The sequence below is a fragment of the Miniopterus natalensis genome, chromosome 19 (assembly GCF_054644295.1).
Source record: "Miniopterus natalensis isolate mMinNat1 chromosome 19, mMinNat1.hap1, whole genome shotgun sequence".
In the NCBI taxonomy this organism is placed as follows: Eukaryota; Metazoa; Chordata; class Mammalia; order Chiroptera; family Miniopteridae; genus Miniopterus; species Miniopterus natalensis.
Genome location: NC_142099.1, coordinates 9,791,328 through 9,810,770, shown reverse-complemented (window position 1 = coordinate 9,810,770; position 19,443 = coordinate 9,791,328). Strand labels below are relative to the sequence as shown.

Genomic DNA, 19,443 nt, shown 5'->3' with positions numbered 1-19,443 from the left:
AGGAAGTGCTGGCGATGGGACTGCCGAGGTGGCCCGCAGAGGAAGACAGTCAGAGCGTGTGTGACGCCCTCCTGCCCAGGCCCTTCCCTTCCAGCAGCCCCACGGCTTCACCCCCGCGCATCGGGCCCCCACCCTCATGCTCCTCCAGTGTGCCGGGCCCCCCCTGCCCGCTGCTCCTCACATGCTGCTCTCCACCTGAAATGCCCCTCGGAGAGAAAAGGGCACTTGATGATCTCAACACTTAGCAGGTGAAATGTTTCCATACCCCCTACATCTCTGTGAAACATCTGTGGACATCTGCATTCCGGACCGAAGAGCTATCCGTGCCAAATACCCCCAACAAAAAAATCATACTCCTGTCTGTAGATGATAGGGAAATAAGACAGTTTAAAGCATAGGCTTTGGAGCCACACAGACGAGGGATTAGGGGTTGACAGGACAGCTACAGACCAGCTGGGGGACTGGAAAGTTTTGCAATATCTCTGTTTTCTTGTCTTTGTCTATCAGATAGGGATTATATCACCAAACTCCCTCGGTTGGGAGAAAGATTAAATGAGATGATGTATGTAAACTTCAGAGCATAATGTTTAGCACCCTGAAGAAGTTTAAGAAAGAGTAGCTTATATTATTGCTGCTAGACAAATTCCTATTCATGTTTGAAGACCTCATTCAAAGGTTACCTGTTCTTACGCGTGCTACTTGCTAGGTGCTTCCAACTGAACTGTGCGTATTCCACTATTACAACCCTTATTACAATGTGTTATATTTATTTATTTGCCTGTCTCACTCCACAAATAGATTGTACATTATTTGTGGGATGGATGCATGGATATATGGATGGATGGATGGATGGATGGATGGATGGATGGATGGATGGATGGATGGGTGGATGGATGGATGGGTGGGTGGGTGGGTGGATGGATGGATGGGTGGGTGGGTGGGTGGATGATGGCTGGCTGGCTGGATGGATGGATAGATGGATGGGAAAATTGGTGGGTGGATGGGTAAATGGGTGGGTGGATGGACAGACAGAAGATAAATGGATGAAAAGAGGGATGGAAAAATGAGTGGAGGCCCTAGCAGAGTAAAAAACACCCAGACCAGTAGTGAGCTAAAACAGACTTCTAGAGCAGGGCACCCAGCTAAGTAAGATCTCACACTTGAAGACAACAAGAAAGCTAGAGATGGAAATCAATGTCCTAAATAGGCAACCTCAAACTGTTTTCCCCACGTTCTCTCTTGCTCCTTGTTACAGGCTGTTCTCTATACAACAACCAGAGAGGTGTGTGTTTTTAAGTAGAAGCAAATCCTGTGTCTCACCTGTTAAAGCCTATCTTTGGCTAGATCCAAGATTCCAAGGAATATGAGCAAAGAGATAAAGATCATGCCAAAGGCTGTTCTCAGAAGGGACTTCTTGGCCCCTGAAAAGGTCCTACATTAGAATTCATGGTAAAAAGGTGAAGAAATCTCCACTGGAAAGTTTTCAAAGATGGAACAGAATGCCGGGTATCTGAGAGATAAGCATTTTTTTCCGATAATGAGCATCAGCTTTGAAGTCACTCCAGGGTCAGGCTGCCAGGACTCAGACTCTGGCGTCACTGTCCTCGAGATGTTTGGCAAGACTAAAGACATCTTTGTCTTCCTCCATTAAACAACAATACCAATCTCTTTGGACTGTCATCATGAAAATTAAATGACATGAGGGACTTCTGTTTCCCAATCCAGGATGTGAGGAGCTTAGAGGTCTCCACTCCAACCTAACAACAAGCTGAACAGACTGAAAAATTAACTTCTCTCAATCCTTCAGAAAAGTGAGGTCACAGGGCAAATCACTGCCCCCCCCCCAATTAGAGAGACAGGCAGGTTCAGAGAATCACAACTTATCTGAGCAGAAACCTGTGAACGAGAACCTCCATGAAAGCTACACCAAGGTAGGGAAGCTGAGCTGTAACTGATGAATTGCTGCAGGCTCCACGTGGCCCAGCCTGTCGCACATTTACTTCCTCCGAGCCCCAGCTGCCTCTCCCAGCCTCTCCCAGCTCATATCTTTCTATCTACCTTCTCTAACAAAAAAAGGTGAAGGTGATTAAGAACTATAAACTGCCAGGTACAAGGTTAACGTACAGAAGTCCATTGCTTTCCAATACACCAGTAATCAACAAGTGAAATTTGGATTTACAAACACAATACCAATTACCCTATCACCCAAGAAGAGGAAATACTTAGGCATAAACCTAACAAAATGTATACAAGACCTATGTGAGAAAAACTCTGATTAAAGAAATCAAAGAGGAGCTAAGCAAGTGGAGAGATATTCCATGATCATGGATAGGAAGATGTACTATGTCAGGATGTCAGTTCTTCGCAGCGTGATCTATAGATTCAATGCATCGCAATCAAAATCCCAGCAAGCTATTCTGTGGATACTGACAAACTGATTCTGACATTTATGTGGAGAGGCGCAAGACTCAGAATAGCCAAGATATTGAAGGAGAACAGGCACAGCAATGACACTACCCAACTTCGAGACTTACTGTAAAGCAACACTAATCAAGACAGTGGGGTACTGGTGAAAGGACAGATAAACAGGTCCATGGAACAGAACAGAGAACCTAGATATAGACCCATGTATAGTCAGCTGGTCTTTGACAAAGAGGCAAAGGCAATACAATGGAAAAAAAGATAGTCTTTTCAACAAATAGACATCCACATGCAAAAAGTAAAAAAGGATCTAGACACTACCTTACATCCTCACAAAAAAACGAACTCAAAGTGGATCATAGACCTAAATGTAAAATGCAAAACTGAAAAAGCTCTTAGAGCATAACCTAGGAGAAAAATCTTGGTGAGCCTGGGTACGGCAATGATTTTAAGATACATCACCAAAGGCACCATCCATGAAAGAAATAATACGGTGGACTTTATTAAAATTAAAAACTTCTGCTCTGAGAAAGACACTGTCAGGAGAATGAGAAAGAAGTCACACATTGGAAGAATGTAATTACAAAATATATATTTGATAAGATGATGGGATGTTCCCCGATATCGACAAGATCCTGGAGACACAGACGAACTGTACCTGGAGTTGGAAAGGAAGATGGTCCGTAGGGGAAGATGGTGGAAATGCCTCCGCTGAAGGCCCGAGGGCGAAGGAACCGAAAGCACAAACATCACTGGTGTGATCCTGTCAGGAACCATCCTTCCAGAAAACCAGCTTCACAAAAGAAGCCTACAAGAAGTACATCGACATTACATGAAATCAATCAAAGGGAAACTGGAAGAACAGAGACCAGAATGAGTGAAGCCTTTCATGACCGGGGCTGCAGAACAAATCAAGCACATCCTTGATCATTTCAAACACTACCAGCTCTCTCTTGGTGGAAACATGAATCTAGATGGCATGGTTGCTCTGCTGGACCGCTGTGAGGACGGGGTGACCCCATATATGATCTTCTCTATGGATGTGTTGTAGGCCATGGGAGCCGCACCAAGTGTTAGACCAGTGGGGTCAGACCGGACCTGGGTTCAGCAACCTCCATACTTGAGTTCTGGCTAGAAAAGAATTCAGAGCCAAGACTCAAACTATAAGAGAAAGTTTATTTAGAAAATCACAGCCCGGCCCAGCGTGGCTCAGCAATTGACCATCGACCTAGGATCCAGGAGATTGCTGTTCAATTCCCCGTCAGGGCACATGCCCGGGTTGTAGGCTCAATCCCCAGCCAGGGGTGTGCAGGAGGCAGCCAATCCATGACTCTCTCATCATTGATGTTTCTCTCTCTCTCTCCCTCTCCCTTCATCTCTGAAATCAACAAAGATATATTTGAAAAAAATAAAAATAAATAAATAAAATCACAGAGGTAGAAGAAATAATTCCTAGAAGAAATGGGCTGAGGAAACAAGTTATAGAGGCAAAGGAAGGGCCCTTGGAGCTTGGGAGTGAGGAAGGTAATGGTTACTTGCCTGGGAGGATGGGGAGAGGGAAGGGAGAAAGCATGAGCGTGCTCCCAGGAGGGAAAGTGTGCTGGGTCTTTGGTCCTAAGCATTTTAAGGGTGGATATTTTAGGGGCAGTCCCAGGGGAAGATCTCAGTAGAATATTCAGCAGCTTTCCAGGTGTGTCCTTTCAGGGCCTGGGTCTCTAGGGATTGATTGGTCAGCGCCAGGGCGGGGGGGGGGGGGGGGGGGGTCATTATCGGCTGCAGCTGGGCCTGAGGTTACTTGTCAGGTTTTGCTGCTTTTCTGGGGCTGAAGCTGAAATACAACCGAGGCGTAGATGTTATCTCTAGGGAGGAATCCAAACCACCTGACCAGGGCTATGCTAGGGGAAGAAAGGTCACCCTGGAGGCTAGGTCCCACCCGACAATTGTCCTTTGCTAGGCACCCAGAGCTCTGCACCCTGGTGACCTTCTGTGGGGTCATCGTTCTTGCTCGGCTCCTGCCTAACTACCTACCACATGATGCAAAAGCAGAGGCACGTCCCCACACTGGAACGCACACCTGCATGGTGGGCCCAGCCTTGCCTGGCCACTCGTGCATCAGTGTAGGACGGAAGGAGAGGAAACCGTGCCTTCTGCTCCTCAGCCTTTGCATTTTCCTAACACCTCACATTGTGTAACCCATGCTGTGTCATACTGAGGAATTCTTCCCAAACTCTGATGTCAACTGGTGGTGGCTCAGACGGGCCCCACCCTCCATGCCATGGCCTGACCTTCCCTGAGCATGGAGACAATCCAGATGTCCGGCACCATTTGTTTAAAAGACAAGCCTCTTCTCCCATTGGATTTACTTGACACATCTGTCAAAATCAATTGACCATACGAACTTAGACCATTAGCTCACACCACGTACAAAATTTCCCACAAAATGGATCATAGACCTAAACGTAAGGGCTAAAACTACACACCTCTTAGCAAACAACATAGGTGAACATCCTCACAACCTTGAGTTAGACAAAAATACGAGTGGTTAAAGAAAAAAAACTGAAAAATGGAACTTTATCAGAATTTAAAATATGTATGCTTCTAAAGACGTTATTAAGAAAATAAAAAGATAAGACGAGACCGGGAAAAAATATTTTCAAATTATGTATCTATTAAAGAACTTGTATTGAGAATGTAAAGTACTCCTACACTTCAACAGTAAGACAATAAATCACCCATTTAAAAAATGGGCATGCAAACTATGTCTCAGTAAAGCTGTTTGCAATAAAAATTTTAAAAGTGATATTGTGGCCCCTGTTTGCTTTGCCTTTTATTTTATTTCTCACTTTCTATAGAGTTTAGTTTTTTTATTTTATTTTTCAATTACAGTTTACATTTAGTATTATTTGGTGTTAGTTTCAGGTGGACAGCATGGTGGTTAGACAATCATATACTTTACAAAGCGGTCCCACATATTTCCAGTACCCACCTGGCACCATACATAATTATTACAATATTATTGACTATATTCCCTCTGCTGTATGTACTTCACATCCCCGTGACTAACCTGTAACAACCAATTTGTACTTCTTAGTCCCTTCACCTTTTTCACCCAGCCACCCAGCCCCTCTCTTCTCTGGCAACCATCAGTCTGATCTCCGTATCTACGAGTCCGTTTTAATTTTATTTGTTCATTGATTTTGTCATAGAGTAAACTTTTATTGGTTCTACTCAGAGACCCTGAACTCTTGTAATATTTGCTCGTTGGCTGCAGATAATTCCCAGAAAGACAGCAGCTCAATGTCTACCAGCCTCCAATGCTCCCAACAGCTGGGGGAATGAGTACCCAGGGTATGGGGGGCTTGGGGGGCATGTACAGTTCACAAACAGCACACTTGAGCAGGTAAAGGTGTGCGAGGCTCCTTGGTGGCCTCAGATGGCTCCGCGGTGGCCTCAGATGGCTCCACATGTCTCGGCCAGACCAAGGGCCTTTAACAAGTAATGACAGCTTCTGAGAACAAGCTGCTACAGCGCAGTAATTACTGAGCGATTGGAGCTGCCACCATTGCCAGTTTCTCAACTTTGCAAGAGGGCAACCTTTCAGACCACTCAGAGAGGGGACAGCGGACTAAAGCGGGCCCCACCCCTCCGCGGGTGTATCTGCATCACGGGGCAGGAATTCCCATTGTGCTGGGAGCCGTCGGCTGGTCTAGATTAAATTCACAGATTGTGGATCCCAAACAGCCGGAGCCACCTGCCCAGGGTCCTGCTGTGGTGGACCCAGGGCCCTTTATCTGCTGCGGCCTTGAAGCTGCCTCTCTCCAGAGCTTTGGCGGAAAGAGAGATGCAAGCTGCAGCTCCCCGCGAGTGGGAGGAGGGATCCCGGGACAGCGAGCGGTGAATACGTAGCAGGGAGCCCAAGATAAAGAGACGGGGCCAGAGGGGACGGCGCAGAGCGCTCCAGTCCTGCCTTCGGGTGATAGGGGCACCGGAACCCAGGCTCGCTCTTCTGGCTTTTAGCAATCTCGCAGGTTAGAGATATTTATTTTTTTATTTTTTTCTCTCAACTACTCCTGGGCACAGAGGGGCGTGGGGATGGGAGATTTTTGCAAACATGGAGTAGAGGGAGCAGGATGGCTCTGTGTGAGCCTGTACCCACCTGGGCTCTGTTCTGGGCCCTCTGCAGGGTGACCCTCCACTCCAGCTGCTCTCCGTGCCGTCCGGTTTCCCGAGAGAGCATCTTGGTTCCCAGGTGTGGCCATGGCCGGGTGGAGCTGCCTTGTGACAGGTGCTGGAGGCTTCCTGGGGCAGAGGATCGTCCGCTTGTTGGTGGAGGAGACCGAGCTGCAGGAGATCCGGGTGCTGGACAAAGTCTTCAGACCCGAGTTGCGGGAGGAGTTTTCTAGTAAGTGAACTCGCGTCGTGGGTGTGTGGCTCTATCTTCAACCCTGCGCCGGGATGGGTCCGGAGGGGGTTCTTATACATAAGGAACATGGTAGCCAACCAAGGCTAATCCCATGTCCAAAGTCATCAGAAAGGCGGTTGCAGGTGGTGTCGTAGAAAAGATACTGGGCTGGGTGTCCGGAGATGGAACTCTGTCCCTGACCAGAACCAGAGAGGTGGCTGTCTGCCAGCCACTCCCGCCTCTGGGCCTCTTTTCTTTGCATCTACAAAATCACACCCTGGTTCTCTCCCTTGTTAACAACTCTTCAATGTTCTGAAATGTTTGACTTGGCAATTACTGTGAAACATCAACAAAGGGCAGGCAAGAGCCATTAACCTCGAGACCGCACCAGCCCCTCTCGAGAGCCCTGGTCTTTCTGTGGCTTCACTTAGCATCTCCAGTGACAGCGAAATAAACAGGAGTGAAGGTAAAGCCGAGTGTGTGTGTGCGTGTGTGTGTGCGTGTGTGTGTGTGTCTCAGAGACAGACATAGAGGGAGGGAGAGAATTAGAGTGAGAGAGAACAGAGAGAGTGAGAATGACAGAGGGAATCCCAATAAGAGTGGGGGGTGGCCCTGGCCAGTTTGGCTCAGTGGTTAGAGCATCGGCCCGCAGACTGAAGGGTTTGGGGTTTGATTCGGGCCCAGGGCACGTACCTCAGTTGCAGGCTCGATCTTGCAGGAGGCAACCAATGGCTGTCTCTCTCTCTCTCTCTCTCTCTCTTTCTCTCTCTCTCTCTGTCCCTTCCACTCTCCACTGCAGATGCAATGGAAAAAATATCCTCGGGGGAGGATTAACAACAACAAAAACAAAAACAATGGGGGTGGGGAGCGGAGAGCGTGCCAAGGGCACATCTCGAGGTGGCAAAAGCGCGGACACACCCCTGTGGACTCCCGCGCATCTCTTTATCTCTGTTCCTCTCCGCAAAGGTGGGGACTGCAGGCTTTGCTCGAGCAGCTCACTGCTTTTCCCCAGCTCGTTACCCCTGGTGCAAATGCAAGAGCTGGACTTAGTGTGCATTTTCCAACCTGTTTCACTCCCTAGATCCTCAAAATATTCCTGTGAGGAAAGTAGGAAAGGAGAGGGGTCACCCCATTTGGACAATGAAGAAATCAAGGTCCACAAGACAAAGCTTTGCTGGAAGCCGTCTGGGTAATGAATACCAGCCCTCAGACTAGGGCCTTTTTACAGGGACCCCATTAGTGGCCCTAGGGCTGACTCTTGACAAAGTGAGTGTCCCCTGTGTGTCCCCTCTCCTCCTTGCCAGCCTCTGCAGACTGGGTGTCTACATGCTGCAAAAGAGAGGCAGAGGAAGGGAGCAGAGAGGGCAGAGGTGGGGACATAGCAGAGAAAATTTAATTCTCAAGTTGACTTCTAGCAGCTTCTGCCCTACCTTTCCCCAACTCTGGGGTCTTCTTGGGGGCACAGGAAACTTGGCAGACACTTCAGTAGAGTAGATAGTTGTTCCCAGTTGTAACCTAGGAAGGAGATTCCCCAGCCCTAACTTTTTCCCCCTGAATTTCTCTCTTACTGTTCTCTAGCCCCCACTGCCAACTTCAGCTCAATAGGCTTCTCAGTCAGCTCCAGGAATGTGCCAGTCCTGAGCTTGGGTGGCAAGGGAAGGTAAGCAAGGCTAGAAGGCAGTGACAACTGCCCCTGGAAGGCAGAGTCGTCACTCCAAGTGTGACTCAGACCTGCCCCTCTACTTTCTGAGCCCTAGTTTCCTCCCTGTGAAGTGGATATCGGAATACCCATCTCGCCCGGGCTGGTGTAGCTCAGTGGCAGAGCTTCTGCCTGCACACCCAAGGGCCGTGAGTGTGATTCCCGGTCAAGGGCGCGTAGCCGTGTGCATCTCTCCCCTTCTCTGCTGCAGTGCAGCCGCTGGGACCCTGGTTCCCGTCTTCTTCATCTAAACTCTGGTGCCGATGTCAGGATTGATCTCTCAACCGCTTTGCTTTCTCTCAAACCCTCCACACCAATCCACTGTGGCCAGGCTGAGCTTCCTACACCACAACTCTGTTCACGGTTCTCCACTTATTCCAAATCCATACGTGACTCCTCAGGCCCTACGGAATGAAATCCGACTTCTGACCTCTTAGGTCCGCTCTCCACCATCACCCCACTCTCCTTAATGAATCGTCTGAACTTCCCACGAGTCCCTTTAACAATATGGTGTTCCAGGCACGCCTGACCTCTCGCAGCTCAAGCTCTTCGCAGGGATGAGATCAGTAGAAGCAGACGTTTGCTATTTCCAATACGCGCTGCACGTGCTGACTTCTGTGACTTGGTTTACTTGTCCTTCCATGGAATGTGCCTCCCTTCCCACCCTCCCCCCAGTCTGCCTGTCCTTGAAGACATGGGTAAAACGCCACCGTTATCAGCAAACTCCCAGGTCCAGAAAGCCTTCCAGGGACCTGCCTGTGTTCCCACAGAGCTCCAGAGCAAGATCAAGCTGACCCTGCTGGAAGGAGATATTCTGGATGAACAATTCATGAAGAGAGCTTGCCAGGGCACTTCGTCTGTCATTCACACCGCCGCCGTCATTGACGTCTTCAATGTGCTCCCGCCTGAGACCATCATGAATGTCAACCTGAAAGGTACAATACCCTGGGGAGGAGACGGAGTGGGGTGAGAGGTGAGGCTGGGACAAGAGGACAGGGCGGGAGGAGAAGCCCGGTCGCTCACCACCTGATGAGCTCTGTGCTTTTGCTCAGCGCTGCCCACGGAGAGTCACGGGTCTTTAGATGAGAAAACTAGGGCTGGGAAAGGCTAAGTAGCTTTCAAGGCCCCACGGGTCAGAGAGGGGGAGCTAGAATTTAAATCCATAACTGTGTGGCTCCAGAGGCCACAGAAGCTCTTGCTAGTGCTGCTCCAATCAGGGGTGAACTAAACCCCAGCCTCCAACTCTTGATACCCAGCCACCTCCCCTGGGTGGGAACCTGGCCTTACACAAGCCTCCTCACTCGTCACTTCAGCCCTTCTGTGTGGCTCTATGGTGCTGGTCACACAGGAAGGCCAAAAACTAACAGCTCTGAGGTGAGGTGGCCCCAAGTCAGCTCCAAGCGATGGCCCACAGCTCTGGGCCGGTTTCCTTCGGGCAGGGCTTTCTGCGCAGAACGAAGCCGGAGCACAGTGGTCTGGTGCTATAGAATTATCTATCACTTGACTTCTTACAATATTTTCTAACAATAATGGTATCCCATTGTCGATAACACCATCTCTTCATCATCAGGTCTATTCTTAAAGACGATATTTCTAACCAGGTGTTAAAATATACCTTAGACCCTCCAACCTTAAAGGCTTGGTGGCTCTTTCAGAATTGTGGCTTTCCAATCCACTTAAAATCTAGATGCACTGGCTCAAGGGTTTGGCTTAAATCCCTTGTTAGCTTGCCATGTTATATCATCTGTCTGGTCCCTGGAGGCCAGCCTCTCTAGGACCACAGCACCCCATCTCCCTAGCCCATTTGTCTTCCATGCCCTGCACTCTAAAGTTAGTCTACTCAGAGACTCCTTTTCTAAAGCAATTTATTGCTTTGGGTCTCCAGTCAAAACCAGCACAATCTCAAAAAAGACCCCTTTGAGTTTCTAATTAGCCGCATCCCTAACCACCCCACACTGCAAGGAGCTTGCTGAGAGTAACCAGTATCTAGTGTTCAGCCCTTGCTCACAATTCCTACTCTTCACAGCTCCCAGAAACAGGAGACTTGAAATCCCTGAGAAGTGTTAAGAGGCATCAGGTGACTAAAACCAATATCACTCCCAGGTTTAGATACACTTCATGACAATTGTCATGTCCCCCTATGAAGGTAAATTAGCTCCAAATATTCTCTGCCTCTAGATTTAATTTTTCTTTTAATTGAGGCTGTCCCTCCCCAAAATCAAATTTCACAATGACCTTAAAAGGGATTTTTTAAATGCAAAAATTAAGCCCTGGCCAGTGTTGCTCAGTGGTTAGAGTGTCGGCCCATGCACTGAAGGGTCGTGGGTTCGATTCCTGGTCAAGGGCAGGTACCTGGATTGCAGGTTTGATCCCTCGCCCTGGTTGGTGTGCATGCAGGAGGCAACCAATTGATGTGTCTTTCTCTCTCACTTCTCTCTCTCTCCACCTCCTTCCCTCCCTTCCACTCTCTCTAAAAATCAATGGAAAAATCGAGTGAGAATTAACCAAAAAAAATGCAAAAAATAAAAATGATGCCTTTTACTTCACGAGCTAAGTAAGGTTCTACCCAGCTAAAGGGATTCTACCAGATGCTCCCATTATAGGTATTACCGCCAGAGGGCGCACTCTTCCCGAGTCTCCACTGAGCTCAACGTGCAAGACCAGTGCAGAATTCAGCAATGCTTAGCAGGGGGAGGGCTTATCACCCCCACTTTTCATACATGGGTAAACAGAGTCACAGGCAGAATTAGGAATGGCCTCTGTAGGGAACACACAATCGGGAGTCGGGAGCAGAACCTGGATCTCCAGCTTCTCCCAGGACCCACTAATTTGCTGTGACTCAAAGAAAGGTCCTTATGATTATGTTTTTATTAGTCCTTAAAAACGAGAGCAATACGAACAAGTCAGTATATATTTACGAGTGTGTATTACCTATAAAAAATTGTGTGTGTGTGTGTTTGAGATGAGACTCCTTCAACTGTCCTCTTTTGCCAAAGGACTAGGACTGCCCATATTCTGAGTATGGCCTCCTAATTTCTTTTATTTAATGCCTGTCATTAATGAAGTGGGAGGGATGGGAAAATGATCATTTTTTAATGTCCATAGTCAGGAAAATATAAAGGGGCAGCCCCATGCCCTTTTCTAGAATTAGAAGTACACACACAGGCCCATGAAATCCAAAAGCCTAGACATTTTTGCTCTCCAGAACTCAACATCAGTCTCTTTTTATTTTTGCATTTTTCTGTGGCATTAGCATGGTTAGCTCTCAGCCAGAGACATGGATAAATTCACTCTGATCAATAACCCCTTCCCTTGGGGGCAGGAGGTGGACATGGTCTGTGGACATGGGTCCTTTGGGTTCTTTCCTGACACTGACAGCATGCTCCCTGCGGGCAGGTACCCAAATCCTGCTGGAGGCCTGTGCCCAGGCCAGTGTGCCCATCTTCATTTACACCAGCACCATAGAGGTGGCTGCACCCAACTCCTACAGGGAGACCATCCAGAATGCCTGCGAAGAGGAGCATCTCGAGACCTCGTGGTCGGCTGTGTACCCACGGAGCAAAAAGCTTGCCGAGAAGGCCGTGCTGGCAGCGAATGGGTGGGCCCTTAAAAATGGTGGCACCTTGTACACTTGCGCCTTAAGGCCCACGTACATCTATGGGGAAGGAAACCCATTCCTTCATGGCTTTATTGACCACGCCCTGAGAAACAATGACATCCTGCCACGGAACAGCAAGTTCTCCATTGTCAACCCAGTCTATGTTGGCAATGCGGCCTGGGCCCACATCCTGGCCCTGAGGGCCCTGCGGGACCCTGAGAAAGCCCCCAACATCCAAGGACAGTTCTACTACATCTCAGATGACACACCTCACCAAAGTTACGACGAGCTCAACTACACTTTGAGCAAAGAATGGGGCTTCTCCCTTGACTCCGGAATGAGCCTGCCTGTATCCCTGAAGTACTGGCTTGGCTTCCTGCTGGAAATGGTGAGCTTCCTGCTCAGTCCCGTCTACAGGTATCAACCCCCCTTCGACCGCCACGCAGTGACACTGCTAAATAGTGTGTACACTTTCTCCTATAAGAAAGCTCAGCAAGAGCTGGGCTATGAGCCTCTCTTCAGCTGGGAGAAGGCCAAGCAGAACACCACGGAGTGGGTTGGCTCCCTGGTGGAGCAGCACAAGAAAGCCCTGAAAACAGAGACTCACTGAAGCGGACGTGGGTATTGCTAGAGGATGGCTGGCAAGCTCTCGCCTTCTGGTTTCATACAGGGAGCAACACGGCCCAGGTCCTGCTGCGTCCCTGTTACAAGATAGCAATCTTACTGTCTTCCCCCAGCCACTAGTCACTGGCCCAGCCAGGTCCTACCCGGCCTCCAGATCTGCTGCAGCTGCTGGTCCCAAAGTCTCAGTTGCTGATTCTGAGATATTCGGGCCTCTTTTAATGTAGGCCTTTGCCTATTAACTCCATTCCCTTTGCTAACTGCAAACTCTTTTTAAAATTCCTATTCCTTCACCCAGCTCAGTGAAAAGAATAATAAATGTTTTAATGCCTAATCTGAAGGAAGTTGTGGTTTATGTGAATACCTTCCTCCTTTGGCCTCTATTTCCAGGTATCACCATCTCCCATGTACACCTATGGGGAAGGAAACGCATTCCTTCGTGGCTTTACTGACCACGCCCTGCATGGTGCCTGGAACTGGGCATGTGCCCTGACTGGGAAAGGAACAGACAGGGACCCAGAATCACACTTTCACTTCATTCATTCGGAATAGACGGACTTTCACAATCTTTACAGGAAAGGGAAGGGGATACTTAGTAGACTTAAGGTTCGGTGGCAAAGATAAAAACCATAAAAAGGGGGCATGTTAAAAATAAATAAAATAAACCAACCCAGGGCACACACTCAAAGCGGGCGAGGTAGCACCCGCACCACCCCCGCCTCCACCCTGCCCAGCCCCGCAGCCCCGCAGCCCCGCAGCCCCGCAGCCCCGCAGCCCCGCAGCCCCGCAGCCCCGCAGCCCCGCAGCCCCGCAGCCCCGCAGCCCCGCCCCACGGTTCCGCTCGGCTCCAGGGCGCCCCCTGGGGCTGCAGCTCCGCCGCGGTCCCGCGCCCCGCCGACTCCGACTGCCCCCAGCCTCGGTCCCGAGGCCACGAGGGGAACAGCCAGCCGGTCGTCACGGGCCGGTGGGGACGCGGCTCGGGCCGCCCGCCCGCAGAGCAGCCGCCGAGGCCCCTCGCGGAGCCCCGCAGAGTGTCCCGCATCCCCCGCAGCACCGCAGCGCCGGAGCCGGGCCCCCTCCCCGCACCCGCGCGCGCACGCGCCGCCCTGCCCGCCCGCGGCCTCGGCGAGCGGGAGCGGCCCCGAGCGCCCCGCGCCCCGCGCCCCGCAGCCGCCCTGCGCCCGCGCCGGCTGCGCTGCGGGACACGGCGGGCCGAGCGCCGCGGAGGTTCCCCGCACAGCCCGCAGGCCCCTCGCCGGCCCCGACTCGGTCCCCCACCGCCACCGCCACCCCGCAGCCCCCTGGGCACCTGGGCCTGGACACCACAGCCTCCCTCCTCAAGCACAGCTAGACCAAGTTAAGTCCTCCGTGGGTTTTTGGGTTTTTTTACAGTCCATTACCGATACTGCTTTTCGCGTGTTGATGATATTCTCTTAGGTTACCGATGCCAGTATGCTATGCCTGGCTTTGGATCAGGCGGCCTTGTATTTTAATGTATTACCAAGTGAGGCAAAAAGACTTTCAGGACACAGGCAGCTACTGAGCATTAGAAGGCACATGCCCCTTTTATTGTAAATCCTTGGAACAAAATCTATCAAATAAAATTTGAAGTACTCTGTATAATCCTAATTACTGAGTGAAATAAAGTGAATGTGCACAGTAAAACATACAAATGTGAAAATCTTTCATGCACAAAGAATAGGTTTAATTTTAATAACTGATCTTTAAAGAGCCAAAGGACGTTGATTTTTATTTGTAAATCATCTCCTTCCGACGCTTTTCTTTGGCTGAATTAGTACAAGTTCTTCTGGGCGTAATTCTCATTAAGATGTATCGTCTTCAATGTTTCTTTATTAAAATAAAAACACACATATGCCAGATTATGCGAAACTGATTTGCGTTTATGATGAACTACTCCAGGCCCTGCGATAGCATTTCATCAAAATTGATGCTAACAAACTTGGGTCTCTCACCCTGTGCGTACGACTGTATTACTGAGAAAGCATCGGTCAGGCTCTATGCTTTTTTTTTTTTAACTTTTACAGAAGTGTTTTTACATAAGAAGTACTTTTAAATAAGTTGTGTACAAGGGCTTGAGAACTGTCCTGTGCCTTCGAAGCAGGTCCATTTGCCTGTCTGTCCAATAGGGGTCAGACGAACACTGCCCATGTGTGGTCAGGCCCGGTCTCTCACCGTCCAGCAAGTGGAAGGATGGCATAAATTTTAACAGTATTTCACTTAAATCATGTTTTTTACCTGTATTCTATTAAAGAGCATTTTTACCATTTAATACCATTTGACACCCCCCTCGCCCCATTCTCGCTCCCTCTTATTAAGTTCAGCTCCCTCTCTCGTCTTGCCTGGTACAAGGGACAGTCCCTTTCTGAGTTCAAACTCTTCCTCATCGGCGTGGCTCCTGTCAACTTGCTCTCTTTTGTCTTTTCTTGCAGGCTGTGCATTTGTGGGTCACCTCCTTCTTTACCCGTAAGATTTATACTTTTTGCTGCTGTACTTTTCATGGCGGCACTTAGTAGGCCTGTTTTCCTCCAGACTCCCCGTGTTTCCCGCATGCAGGCTCGTGCACCTGCGTGCTAATTAAAGTTATGCGTTGATGTTCGCTCAGTTCCTAGGCTTATGAAACATAGTATTGATAAATAAAGGAATAAAAATAAATCACGGTAATATTGTACTACATTCCAAGTGTGAAATTCCCAGTTGTTTTCCATTCTGATATTTTGGTGGTTCTTGATTCTCAGAAGATCAGTAGTGGGTTGTGCCATATAAAATGTCCATCTTTAATTGTTTAATATATACTTAAATAAAAATTTAATAAGACACACTATTATTCAGAAATGAGAAATGGGGCTCAAAGGGATGATGAACTTCCTGTTATCACTTCAATTTTCGGTGGAGTAGTCACCAAGCGCCCAGCATGGCCACTCCCGCCTGCAACAGACTCCGCTCCCTTGGCACCCTCCGTCTCCCTGCTTGCAGGAAGTCTCTGGTTTTCCAGGGAAGGGTGATGTGCCCCTCCCGCCCCCCACTAGACACCTGTCACAGTCCAGGGTGGCTGCTTATTAACCTGTCTTCCGGACTAGACTGTGGACCCTGGGAGGGCACCGCGGGGACCCTGCACTGACCACCTGTGCACAGCTGGATCCCCATCTGGCTCAGAGTGAACACTCGGTCCACACGTGGCACGGAGGAAAGAAGGAAGACAGATTCCTAAAGAGGGGGACTCTGGGCCAGAAAAAACAGGATTTCAGGGAGTGGAGTGAAGGCCGTCCAAGGACGAGCATCGACTGAGATAAAGCGGGCTCCGCACCCACCTGCGCTGGGCTTGAGAGCTCAGGGCTAAGAAAGGGGCGGGGGCGCCACAGCCTCCTAGAGGCCAAGGCACTGCGCCAGGAGGCCGCCCTACCCACATATTTGTTAAAGGGGGGAAAGAGGGGAGAAGGGCAGTAAGAGAGAACATTTGGCAAGAGGGCAGAGGGCAGGCTTAACTAGCTCTCCAGCTGCCCGAGCCTTCCATGGAGCCCACAGTTTCCAACCCTCCAACCTCAGCTTGTGGAACGCGGGTCCCGCCTGAAGGGGGTGAACACGCCATCTCTTTCCATTTTGCCCTCAAAGTTAGGCAAAGCCCTTTACTTACCCAGATCCGTTTCCTTACCTGCAGGATGAAGGGTGTGCCTCGTTTCTAGGTTCTGTCCCCAGTGGTACTCAGTTGCGTATCCTCTGGCACCTCCACGCTTGTGCAGCTAGCCTTGTTGGCTAGCCCTCCCCCCCCCTTGAGTATTGGTTTGTTGATGCGAAGCCAGAGCTGAGAATGTGGTTTCCTAACCCTCCCCAGCACTCTTGGCACCTGCCCCTCATCTAGGAAGGGCAATAACACCCCTCTAGTTGTAGAGGGTCAAGGCCAGGGGCCAAAGAGGACCCCACCAGGTATCAGTTCCCTCCCGCCTCCGACATCCCATGGGAGTGGCAAACCTAGACACAGAGATGCGACCAGTGGTTGCCAGAGGGGAGGGGTGTCGGGGCACTGGGTGAAAGAGGGGAAGGGGCTGAGAAGCACAAATTGGTAGTTAGAAAATAGTCACGGGGAAGTTAAGTAAGGCACAGGAAATCTAGTCAATAAAACTGGGATAGCTACGTGTGGTGCCAGTTGGGGTGCTGGAAATACTATGGGGAACAATAGGTCCACTGTATGATTGTCTAACCACTAAGCTCTACACCCGAAACCAATACTGCACATAATAAAAAATAAAATAAAGATGGGGAAGATGGCAGTCTATGATCGGCAGGGACCAAGGAGGGCCAGCGGCAGCCTGCAGTGGCCATCTGGCCTTATCTGATGAACATGAAAGACAGGTATTGTCCCCTGTCCCAACTTACTGTCTTCAACTATTTGGGGAAGGCGGGTGTGGGAGGCAGGCCTACCTAGAGAGAGCAGACCGGCAGCGAAGCCTGCTGCCTCTGACAACGCCCTCATCAGAGGAGAGGGTCTGAGGCCTATGAGTTTTACTTACCGCAATCCCTGAGGTGAAAGGAGGAACCTAACTGGTCCTGCAGACTCCTCAATCCTGCTGCCAGTTAAGATTGCTTGGGAAGCATTTATAAAAATTACAGTAATTGGACTTCACCCCAGACCAGTTAATCCATCTCTAGACAGTTTGTTTTTATTTGTCTTTAAAGGTCTCCAGGTAATTCCACTGTTCAATTAAGGTTAAGAAAACCTCTGTATTAAACTAATCAAGCCCCAAGAATTCCAAGTTGGCTAGATACAGCTTCTTGACCTGGAATGTGGACAGAGGCTTGCTCTCACAGCACGCAGGCCGAGCATCCCTTCAGGGGTGGCCCAGACCAGGTGCACTGCTGTCCCCACAGGGCACTGAGCAAGTACTTCAAATACTCGGTTTCATATCATCTTCTCAGGAGACACCTGCAGTTTTCCCAGGGGCCAGAAGCTAAACCGGTGGTTCTTGAAGCTGGAAGAGTCAGGCTTGGGAAGGAAGGCTGTGATCACAGTTAATGAGCCACCTTGCAGGGCCAGGGCCCAGCATTTGCTGGCCTTGCAGGGCCAGGGCCCAGCATTTGCTGGCCCTGCTCGGCAGGGAAAGGGCTTGTGGATATTCACACAAGGAGGTAGTTGTAGTCATTAAAGAAAATAGGGTGTTTTTCATGCTTCCTCTTTTCTTTTTCCTGTGAATCCCTTCCTTACACACTGCTGTCTCATTGTTTCTACAAGGTTGGGCAGAGACCAGCTAAAAAATTATTTCCAGCAAAAGGCCAGTATTGCTGATAAGTTGCATTCAGTGTTATCAGTAGCCATTAAGTTACATTTCTGAGAACTGGGGCGAAAGAAAATACTTTGTTATGTGATTCAGGAATACATTTTTAAAAAATAGATTAGAGATGAGACGAGACCTAAGACTGCCTTCCTTTCTCCGTAACTACCTTCCCCTGCCCACAGCCAAAATTTCCTACAGATTGGTTCTCACAAGGAATGAGACACAGATCTTGGGAAATCGATACTGATGGTATAACATTAAAACATTCCCAGCATCTCAGAGCCACATCAGTGCAGGAGTGCTGCACTGAGATATTGGTTAAAACAGGAAGACTATTTAGACATTAGCCAGTCCCGGGCCGAGAGGATCCACCTGAACATTTTAACGTGGGAGTGGGCAAATTTTTTCTGTAAAGAACCAGATAGTAAATATCTTAGGATTGTGGGCCATGGAGCCTCTGTCCCAACTACTCAACCTTGCCACTGTCGTCCAAAGGCAGCCACAGGCACTATGCAAGCAAGGCTGTATGGGTCTGACTGTATTCCGATACAATTTTACTTACAAAAAGAGGCAGGATGGATTTGGTGGCTGGCTGACCCCTGTTCTATCTATATTTTGAAAATCTATTTGCATTGGTGAACACAGCTTCCGTAAAGTGAACTGACATTTAATGAGTCACAAACAGCAAAGAATGACATGATAAAGGACTGACATGGATTTAATGACACAGAGTCCATACCGGTTGCTTAAACACCAGAGCACACTGTCCAGGGAACCATCATTAAATAAAACAACCTGCAAATAATGCAATTCTCACATACACAAGCACACACACACACACACACACACACAACTAGTTACTTGTAGGGTCATTAAATTATTCACCATTTTAACAAACAGCTGTAAAATAACATTACAGTGGAGGAAAGTGTGCACAAACTTCAGAAACACAATTCAGTTCAGATTGTCTATGAACACAGGTTCTTAATTTGCACTTTTTCACATATGTAACAGCCTCTTGATCTTGAAGAGACGACATGGCTCAAGGGGTTCACTTGTCATCTCCTTCCAACGCGGGGCTCAAGATTTAAGCAAGCCGTTTAACCTATTTAATCTGCTCCAGGTTTTGCTCAGGAAAGGGCAGCCTGCACTTGACCAAACTCCCAGGAAACAAATGATACACTTGCCTCCACCTTCGTTAATGAGCTGGTGGAAGGAGTCTTCAGATTAACATTTGTAAGGGTGAACCACAGTTAACAAGGTTTGCTTGAGAAATACTATTATTCTAAAACTAAATGCAAGGAAACCACCCCCTCAATGCACTGAACCTCACTTAACGCAGATATGTTCCCTGAAGAATTGTAAGAAAAAATGGAATCACATTTTCGACGCACCGAGAGAGTGGGTGTTGATG

General features: G+C 49.0%; 1 protein-coding gene across 1 annotated transcript; it reads left to right on the top strand.

Annotated features, from left to right (window-relative positions):
- Positions 1-6,678: 6,678 nt before the first annotated feature.
- Positions 6,679-12,730, top strand: HSD3B2 (hydroxy-delta-5-steroid dehydrogenase, 3 beta- and steroid delta-isomerase 2). The gene is made up of 3 exons (XM_016223329.2): positions 6,679-6,823; positions 9,293-9,457; positions 11,919-12,730. The coding sequence occupies exons 1-3, from the start codon at positions 6,679-6,681 to the stop codon at positions 12,728-12,730; spliced, it is 1,122 nt and encodes a 373-aa protein (XP_016078815.2).
- Positions 12,731-19,443: the final 6,713 nt, after the last annotated feature.